Source organism: Ursus arctos, unplaced genomic scaffold, assembly GCF_023065955.2.
Source record: "Ursus arctos isolate Adak ecotype North America unplaced genomic scaffold, UrsArc2.0 scaffold_27, whole genome shotgun sequence".
Lineage (NCBI taxonomy): Eukaryota > Metazoa > Chordata > Mammalia > Carnivora > Ursidae > Ursus > Ursus arctos.
The window spans coordinates 5,097,793-5,108,848 of record NW_026622952.1 but is presented as its reverse complement, the minus strand read 5'-3'; the positions used below and the strand labels follow the sequence as shown (position 1 = coordinate 5,108,848).

Here is an 11,056-nt window from a genome sequence, read left to right as displayed (position 1 = left end):
TCTGTAAAACATCATTACTTTTCAGTCTCTGTTTTACCATTTCAAGCACTCCTAAGTAATTATAGAATATATTTCAAACTACTTTGAATCATATTTAAGACCCTTCAAAGCTATCATTCTAACCTTTCTGTCCTCGTCACAAATTCTCCCTTCTTCACCATCCAAGCTATACCATAATTCAAACATACTAGCTATTTTCTGTTCACTCAATATGTCAGAATACTCTATGCTTCCATACCTCCCTACATATAATTATCTCTGCCTAAAATTTTCTTCTTGCTCCTCTGTGCAGCCAATCAATGCCTATCATTAAAGACAAAGTTGCCTCTTTGGGGAAAGGTAGCTTCTTTTAGGAGAAATTTGCAAACTCCATAAAACAAAATTTGCCTTACTGCATACCTGTATCATCACACTTAGCAATGGGTTATTTGGAGTCAGTGTTGAAGAGTAAGATTCTGAGATCCTTGAGGACAGGTTCCTGACATACAGTATGGGCCCAAGAAAATTTGAGACTAGCTGAGTTCAATACCTATTTCAAGGCTTCATTTTACTCACTTGAGAGCTAGTAGTAAATAAAGAGTTTCTGCACTATAAGTACTTATGCTGCTATTAAACAAATTTAAAGATGGAACACCAAAATTTTGTCCCTAGAATATTCTTTAGAGGAAATCAAAGAACCATACATTCAACACGAGAGAGTTGAAGGATATTAGAGAACAGAAAGAAAATTTGCTCAATAAATTCGTCAAAAGTAAGAAATTAAATGAAGGGTGAAAGCTAAATACAATCCCTACCACCAAGGAATACACAGTGACCTAACAGAAATTGGAAATATTAAACATTTGAGGACAAGAAAGGAATATTTGAGGAATTACATAATTTTACCCTGGTTAGCAATGTAGGATGAATATTGAATCGAGAAGTAAAGAACTATGACTGTGGAAAGTCATACATTAATACATGACTGTATTAATTGGGTCAGACCCATTGTTGAATCAAAAGAGAAGACTGCAATAAATAGTCATTAAAAGTTATTTAAATCCATTGTCCCAAAGGAGGGTGAACACATTTTAAGCTGTCTGTAGCCAATTGATCGAGTGTAGTTTAAAAATGAGAACATCTATTTATGTGTCTTTTAATTTCAAAAAATAAGTAAGCTTTACTAATGTTTAACAGATTATTTTTGGTACTCTGAATTAATCTATGTAATACCTGGTCACTTTACACATGATACTTAAAATATGTTAAACAAAAGACAGAGGGATTTAGAGCAGTTCTCTTTGCAGTTATTTGCTTTGAATACATTGCTATGTATTATAGCTTAGGTGTGCCAAAACTGGAAGAAGGGAATACTTAAAGATTATTTTATCTTCTTTTAACTTAATTCATTCCCCAGAACTTTGTAAGGAGTTTAAAAAGATCTGTGCCAATGAACTTTGCATTGAAGATAATTCTAATTTTTTAAAATTCACATAAACAATTACAAAATGGTAGAGCTGACAATTCTACCCATAATATGAACTCTTTGTCAGCTAAATCAGAAAGTAAAAGAGCAAACAGCAATCAGAACTGACAACAAACTGGCTAAAAGATTCCAAATTATTAAGAAATATTATTTTAGAGTATGGATTTAATCCCATTATTATTAACAATGAACCTGACAATCTATACTGTACCTTGATATATTAGCTAGTGATCACAATAAGCAAACAATTTTAAAAGTAAAAATAAAAACGTAAAATAGAGGTACCTGGGTGGCTCAGTAGGTTGTGTGTCCAACTCTTGATTTCAGCTCAGGTCATGATCTCGGGGTCATGAGTTTATGACGTCAGTCAGGTGCCAGGCTCACCGTGGAGTCAGCTTGAGATTCTCCCCTTTTCCCTCAGCACCTCCCCCGACTCTCTCTCTCTCTAAAATAAATAAATCTTTAGAAAAATAAAAAAAAATGTTTGCAGTATTAATACTCGCCAGCTAATAAATGGTTTAAAATTTTCACTAAATGTAATAAAGTGTTCTTGAATGTTTCTTACTAATACCAAAAGGACAAAAGTCACACTCTAGTCAGAAAATATTTCACTTTTTGGCCACTGTAAAATGGCTTAAATAAGCATATGGCAATAAATAAAATGCATCTCTTATCAGCAAACAATATCAAAACGTACACAGAAAAGTATTTCTAATGATTTGCAAATTTAATGAATTGCAGTAGAATCATGTCTGTCTTATGGCAAGGAGACTTGCATTATACAAAGTATCTATGATTTTAACATCTGTACCTAATATTCTTTCACCAACTGTAATGATACAATAAATGCAATGTCTATGACAAAAACACATTAATCCGTGGGTTAAGTGGTGAATTTGACTGGAATTAAATAAGAACTTCCATAGAAGTGACAGCGATATCAGCCAATTTCAAACTTATTCACTACATCTTTTGTTGGCAAGTTATTGAAACAAACTTTGAAGCCTGTGGTGCAAAGTACACCAAGATCATCAATTATTATTAATTTTATAAAAGCAATACCTATAGAACAAGAATTTATTGTAGCATTTTACAGTAAAAGGGACAATGATTATGAAACTGTTTTGGGCCATATAGGTATTCTTTGAAAAATCTCATAAATAAAAAATTATTACATTTTGGTGAGCATAAGATAGTTGCATCATCAATGTATCATTTCAAATTTTAAATTACTTAGCATAATTTATTTTAAATTTGTCTTTTAAAATTCCTACTTCCTGAATATATTAACGTTGAACATAATATATGTTGTCACTAGTAAATTTATAACATACAGAGATCTATTTTTATGTTGAGGGTATTATGGTCAGCAAAGTCTGCAGATTATTCATCTAAAAAATTATCCAATGTTGTTAGAAAGAAGGTAAGAGGATAGCTTAGAGTGATATGAGGGAAAGCAAGTGTCCATTAATTCAAAGATGTCTACAATTCCTATAGCACAACCAATCAACCAACATTGTCACGCCCATTGTAATCAAGCCAATGCTCGGAGAGAACCACAGCATGTTGCAGGGCCAGAAATTAAGTGTAAACATCTCTCCTGGTCCTGCTAGGGCAGCAGCCTCTGTGCTCTAACAACTCCCAGTGAAATTTGGATTCCTAGAGCTCCAACACATCTGCCTTCAAGTGATTCGCATCTTTATAAAAGAAGCAGATGATACTATATACATTCCTATGCAGAGCATCGCAGAGAGTGAAAAGCAGATTTTTAATTTTGATTAACCCTTGAACATACTGTTCTTCATACTGTGCCTTTAGAACAGGTAAGTGGAAACATCATAGAGAGCTAACTTGTTAGAGGTTTAATATACTGAAGATGGTATTTTAATTAATTTTCTGTTGGCTAGAAAAAAAGGCTGTGGATTCTGAGACATCAAATCCTCTCTCACGGGTGCCTGGGTGGCTCAGTCAGGGAAGTGTCTGCTTCAGCTCAAGTCATGATCCCAGGTACTGGGAAGTAGCCTCACATTAGGCTCCCTGCTCAAAAGGGAGTCTGCTTCCCCCTCTCCCCACCTTGTCATCCCCCCATGCTTGCTCTCTCTCTCTCTCTCTCTCAAATAAATAAACAAAATCTTTAAAAAAATCCTCTCTCACTGGGCAATCATATTACAATTTCACAATGACATAAGGACAAAAATTTTTATACAAATTTAAAGGATATATGCTCTTGACATGACATTGATGAGTAAAACATGACAGCAGATGGTCAGTGATTGAAAATGATGACTAAAATTAAGAAAAGCAAACTGTGAGTATCTAGGTAACTCATACTAGCTTTGAAAACAATGTAATAGCTAGAAACGCAACTTTTTTTTTTTAACACAATGGCAATATTTTTCTTTTCATCATTTCAGGTGCTGATAGGACATGCAAATAAGCACATCATAATGAAATCTAGAGAAGGAGCAGGTGAGGGAGAATTAATGACCATAGCTAAATAGGTAGAAACTCTCTGCCTAAAACTGACCATTACAGCATAAATACAAATGAGATCTTAGGAATAAAGAGGGAGAAGTCCTTACAAGATGTTCATATGCAGGCAAAGGAAGGAAGCTGAATAATTCAGGAAACTCATATGAGTATTCTAAATAGTAGAAAGAGTATCAAGAAAACCTTTTAACAAAAAGAAAGTAGTTAGTTGCCAAATGCATAAGGGTGTCAAAAACATAATTCAAACAGGAGACATTAAGAAATTTAAAAACCTAGTTGTATTGAATATGCAGTATGTCATTTTGTCTCATAGTGAAATATCTTTGAGTCCAAGTAGCTGGATAGTATACAAAATACTAAACGAATATATTAAAGATACTTTAAACTTAAGAATAAAAGCAAAAAACCTATAGCAGTTTCTGTTTTACTGAACATAACTCATATACTATGAAATATACCTGATTTCAATACATAGTACAGTGATTATTATTGTATTCACAAAGTTATGCAACCATCACAATTTCATTTTAAATCATTTTATCACCACAGAAAGAAAAGACTGCCCATTTACACTCACTCCCTAGCTCAAAGTGATCACTAATGTACTTTCTATCTCTAATGATGTGTTTAGCAGACATTTCATATAAATAAAATCATACATGTGGCCTTTTGTGTCAGGCTTCTTTTACTTAGCCTAATGTTTTTGAGTATGCATACTTTAAATAAGTATGCATAAATTTTGAAAAACATAAAATCAGTGATGATTGAAATTTTTATTTTCTCTTCAAGTGCCTACAATGAAAGGAGGAAATATTTACTTGAATCAGTTATTTTTATATTAAGTAACTTATATTGTATACATGTGAACAAGAGCAGAAATGCTCATATCCAACTACTTAGTAAAACAAGTCTTGGCTTGTGCCTTTCCTAGTGAGGATTTAAAAGGAAAATTCTCGGCTTGTAATCTTGGATTTACAAGAATGATTCAGAATTCAGTGCATGCCATTTTGGTGCTCATTCTGTGCCTGGCGAGAATCTTACACATACACCGTCTCACCTAATACCACATCTCTTTAGGGTAGTCCTGCATCTAGGACCTGGGAAATTTACTTCTTCATGTGGATCTAGATTTTTCATTTACTAATGAAGATGTGGGAAATATATGATTACAAAGTTCCCTCCTAGTCAAATATATAATTATTCGACCTTCAATTTCCTCCAAAGCACATAATTATGAGTAAAATGAGTAAAATAATTATAATAAAATATGCAATCGATTATTCGAGAGGAAGAAAATTTTCTTCACTAATAGAATTTCTGTCAAAACTATATACTTTCTTTTGTTTCATTTGTATTGCCTTTATTCACTCATCATGTAAGGTATGTTAACTGTAGAACTAAAGAAATAGTGGGTTTTAGAAATTTGCTTGGGAAAGGAAAGAGAGGAATAAGAGAAACAAATGCTGGGAAAGCTATCAACATAAATGAATGCCAGCTTTCCCTCTAAAGTAAAATTAGAAGGCAAAATAAAGCTATGAAGTAGGCTTTATTTGTATTAACTCCATTCCATTTCACTGTATTCATTCCATATTCAAGTTTTTCTGTTGTCGCTGTATCACGGGGCATGAAATTCCATGTAGCAAAGGTATTCCCAAATTGTAGGTGGCATATTCACTTCATAATCATTCAATCATCAAGCCTTCTCATTTCTCCAAAAAGATGTAATTATTAAAATTACTTTTGGGGTGTCTGAATAGTGGGTTGGTGAGCATCTGGCCCTTGATTTCAGCTTAGGTCATGATCTCAGGGTCATGGGATGGACCCCGCATCAGGCTCCATACTCAGCATGGAGTCTGCTTGAGATTCTCTCTCTCCCTCTCCCTTGCCTTCCCCAATGGCTCTCTCTAAGTAAACAAACAAAGAAATAAAATCTTTAAAAAAATTTACTTTCACAAAGGTCTCCAACACAAAATTCCTGCTCGCTCACCCAATAATGATGAAACACAGCCCTTCGAAGAGGATGTGGTGGGTGGCTGTCTTCTCTGCTCTTCCTGACCCACTATCATCATTCAACATTCACTATGTCTACTCCTGGAGGTTGACTGACAAGAATATCACTTTCATCTTTATTTTCCCTAATTTGTACACATTATCCAGTTCTTAAAAATATCTAAGATAGGAAAGCAATCGAGGGAATTAAGGCTGGATAATGGTGGTAGGATATTTTGACAAGGGCCAGAGTAGAAATAAAAACAAGGAGAAAGTTACAGGTCATTGGATAAAAGAGAACAGACACTTCATATGCACCTTCCTATCTGCATTCAGTCCCTTTTCTAAATGTACCACTCCTCTTACTGCTCTGAATTCTCTTCTTCTCATAAATCTTCACATGTGCTCTAAGGTTTGTCCTTTTGGTCTACCATGAGGATTTTGTTTATTTTTTAAGTGTTTTGAAGAAAACGGAAAGCAATCCTAAAGCCATATCTGAAAATGTCACTTGGAATTGGTCTCCATTCTTTTAAAATTCTTACAATATGCCACATACAACATGTACTAACTTAAATACTTTTATTTGGTTTATTGTTATTTTTGTGTGTGATAACTATGTTTCTCTAGATTGTCCCTAGAAGTGGGGCGGGGATAGACGTGGGGTGGGGATTCACTCTGCATAAGAAAATACAGTGTAATTAACTGTAACACAGAAAGAGTCCAACATACTTGTTGAAGCATATCTCCTAAGGAATTCACATGGAACATATGAATTCAATCAATACTTGTTGAATTGACCATAAAAATATGTTCCTTTAATTCGGGAAGCAACGTGTACATTGGTATGGGCCCAGATTCAGGATCAGACCAACTGGGCTTGAATACCAGATTTGACCCTTGTTAGCTGTGTAACTGTAAGTCATTAAATACTTCTATGCCATAGTTTCCTTATATGCAAAATGAGAATAATAATAATGCTGCCCTCCTGGGACTGTTATGAGCATTGAATGCACTAATAAATTGAAACACTTAGAACAGAGTATAGCACATAGAGATCACTTAATTGTTACTGATCATTTTAGATCACTCTAGATCCTATGAACAATAAAAACACCAAGTGAAGAAAATTTGGTATGACATGTTACAACCAAAGCAAAATCTACATGTTAGGGTTGAATCCTTTCACTATTTACTTCTTAACCACCACATATGTACATTTACACAAAACACACCCACTTCTCACTGTGAATAGTAATACAAGAAATGGAGAAAACAAGCTCATAAGGATCTAAGGATGAGTCTATGCTTCCAGAAATTCTCAGTATACTACACAACAGAAACAAAAGAGCAACATTATTTTTTAAAGATTATAAATATATATATTAGAGAGTGCATGAGTGAGTGTAGGGAAGGGCAGAGGGAGGAGGAGAGAGAGAATCTTAAGCAGATGAGTTTGGAGCTCTGTGCAGGGCTTGATCTCACAACCCTGAGACCATGACCTCAGCAAAATCAAGAGTTGGACCCTTAACCAACTGAGGCAGCCAGGCACCCAAAAAAGCAAAATTATTTTTAATGACTTAAAGAAATTTCTTTCATGTACAAATTAGCCCTAGGTTGTGTGTGTGTGTGTGTGTGTGTGTGTGTGTGTGTGTGTACATTTTCTTTATTTATTGTAGAAATATGGAATGGTCTTAACAAGTTACTTCACTGATACAGGACAATACAATTTCCTCATTTTTCAAATTCTCTATTCCTTATATATTGTTGCAAGATAATCTCAAGAGGTGACAGAAAATAGTGATAATAAATGGCAAAATAAATACTAATGTAACAACTTATCTAATTTTTCCAAGTGAGCAAATTAGTAACAATCAAGATCAATTGATAAAAGAGGGTCATTTAAAAGAATAAAACAATAGAAAATAAAATTTCCACTCCTTCAAATGCTTTTTAATTGCTGCATAACTATAATATTGTTTCAAAGTGATGTGACCTACAAAATAATTTCAAATTATAGACAGTGATGCTGATATGTTTAATATTATATATTTTCATAAGTTCAACTATTATTCATCAAAGAGAAATAGGAAAACATCAGTGCTAATTATGGCTTTACTTTTGTTTTCTCTTGGTATAAAAGAACTTCTGGAGCCTTTCTGAATCAAGTAAATGGACCTTAAAAATGGATCTGTAGTGACGGAGTTTATTTTACTAGGATTTTCTGGACAATGGGAACTTCAGATTTTCTTCTTTGTAACATTCTCCTTAACCTACAGTGCTACTGTGTTGGGAAATACTCTCATTATGGTCACAGTGACATTTAGTTCCACTCTTCATTCTCCCATGTACTTCCTCCTGGGAAACCTCTCCTTTCTGGATATGTGTCTCTCCACTGTCACCACACCCAAAATGATCACAGACTTACTCAACGAACACAAGACCATCTCCATTTGGGGCTGCATGACCCAGATGTTCTTTATACACTTCTTTGGGGGTGCTGAGATGACTCTTTTGATAGCCATGGCCTTTGACAGGTATGTAGCCATATGCAAACCCCTGCACTACAGGACAATCTTGAGCCACAGGCTGCTGAGTGGGTTTTGATACTTTCATGGACAATTGGGTTTGTACACACCATGAGCCAGATGGTATTGACAGTAAACTTGCCTTTCTGTGGCCCCAATGTCATAGACAATATATTTTGTGACCTTCCCCTTGTGATTAAGCTTGCTTGTATGGACACATACACCCTGGAATTCTTCGTCATTGCTGACAGTGGGCTGCTCTCATTCACCTGTTTCATCCTCCTGCTTGTCTCCTACACTGTCGTCCTGATCACTGTACAACAAAGATCATCTGGAGGGCTCTCCAAGGCTGTGTCCACACTGTCTGCACACATCATTGTCGTCACTCTGTTCTTTGGACCTTGTATCTTTATCTATGCCTGGCCATTCAATAGTTTCACAGGCAATAAAGTCCTTGCTGTGTTTTACACTGTTATCACACCCTTACTGAATCCTATTATCTACACCCTGAGAAATCAGAAAATGCAAGGGGCCATGAGCAAGTTATGGTTCCAACATGTTATCTCTACACAGAACTTCTAGATCTGAGCATTATATAATTAACATAAGTTTCAAATACTGTGATAACAGAAATTAAATTGATTATATATAATATACGCTTTCACTCTTATGTTAGAGTGACCAGGGCAGAACCATTGTGCAGAAAACCATAACATATTTTAATTCACGTTTACTACTGCTAAAGCACATAATGAGAATGAGTGACCTACAGAAAACAGATATTTGAAATCACTAAGCAGTTTTCCACAGATATTCAGTATATTTACTGGTGAAGAAAACAATTTAAAAAATATGGTGAATACTAACAGAGATGATTTTAATAGATGCGGACTGGTAATGACATTCATAGATTCATACTATCTTTAAATGAAGTACCAGTATAAATGATGAGTGAAATAATGTGAACAATGGGAAAGATATGATTCTAATCTCTTGATCCAATGAGACAAATAATTAAATTTGACAGCAGAGTGAATATAAAATGTCAGAGAGAATGTGAGATACCAGAGGGAAGGAACCAATGCAAAGACAGTTTCAGTAGAAGTACAAAAAGCAGCCTTGAAACCAAATGCTCCAAGAAATATCATAAGGCTGCACAGTTGCATTTCAAACCTCAATAAATAAAAGTAGAAGGATATTTCTTGATTTTAGGTACCATACTATGTAATTTATTCTTTCCAAGTGCTTTACATAAAATTACACTTAAATTTGCCTCTGGTAAGCTTATAATCCTTATTCTAATTATCAGCTAATTCTGATTTGGTTCTGAATGTTGAGGAGGGGGCAGTGCATGCCAAATTGGGAATCCCATACTCATTGATGGTAATCTTAAGTATTCTCTCCCAATTCAAGACACCAACATTTCTTGTCTCCTCTAGGCAAGAGCTTTCTAATAGATTCTAAACTACTGTGTATGTTCTTTCCTCCATTGAATACATTCTCCACAAGCATCCAGAGTGATGTGATTAAAATGCAATTCTCAATGTTTCTTCCCTGCCTAAAACTGTTTTCTGGCATTGAGACGAAGGTTCATATCCTTAACTGGCCTTCAAAAGCCAACCTGCTTCTGAATTCTGCTCTAATCTACTCTTTCATAATGTCAGATTTATATTTACTTACTTTCTTTTTAAAGACTACTGAGTTTTTTTTATCGTATATTTGCCTTTCATTTATTTTTTTATTATGTTCAGTTAGCCAACATATAGTACATCATTAGTTTTTGATGTAGAGTTCAACGATTCATTAGTTGCATCTAACACCCAGTGCTCATCACAACACGTGCCCTCCTTAATACCCATCACCTAGATACCCCATCCCCCCACCTCCACTCCCTTCTGAAACCCTCAGTTTGTTTCCCGGAGTCCAGAGTCTCTCATGGTTTGTCTCCCTCTCTGATTTCTTCCCCTTCAGTTTATAGACTTCCTTTCAAATTCTCCAGAGTACCAGGCATCTTAATTGAGGACTATTTCCAGGCTGTTTCCTTCACCTAGAATGATCTTCCATTACTTTTTCACCCAGCTAACTTCCTCTTACAGTACAGAACCCACATTCAATATTATATTTTAGAACCCCTTTCCTATATTTCCTTGGCCAGTGTAGATTTTTTTTTATTTTACTCACTTATAGATGCTGCAATTTCCATTCTTTGCATAAAATATGGCAATAATTATTTGCACACTTATAGGTGAATATCAGCTTTGTCTTTAGCTATAAATTCTATGTACCTCCAATATCTAGCATACCTATTGGTGCCCAGCAGTTCATACATATTTATTGAATGAAGAAAGAAAAGATGAAATAACTGTATTCTACCAGAATATTATTCAATTTGACCTACCACTAAGAAATACATGCACTTCTACTATGAGATATCTGTTAAAAAATCAGAGTACATAAGGGTATATATTGCTCATGTGTTTTAGTAATTGAATTATATGGATGAGAGCCTTGTTATTAAAGAAAAGGAATGTGGAAGAAATTAAAAATTTTAGGCAAATGGAAGAAAATAAAGCAAGTTCAGAATATT

General features: G+C 34.7%; 1 protein-coding gene across 1 annotated transcript; it reads left to right on the top strand.

Moving 5' to 3' along the window:
* Positions 1-8,113: 8,113 nt before the first annotated feature.
* On the top strand, positions 8,114-9,051 carry LOC125283097 (olfactory receptor 4L1-like). Its single transcript, XM_048222077.1, is given in 2 exon segments — positions 8,114-8,543; positions 8,546-9,051. Coding segments are annotated over 2 exon segments (936 nt in total).
* The last annotated feature ends 2,005 nt before the right edge of the window (positions 9,052-11,056 follow it).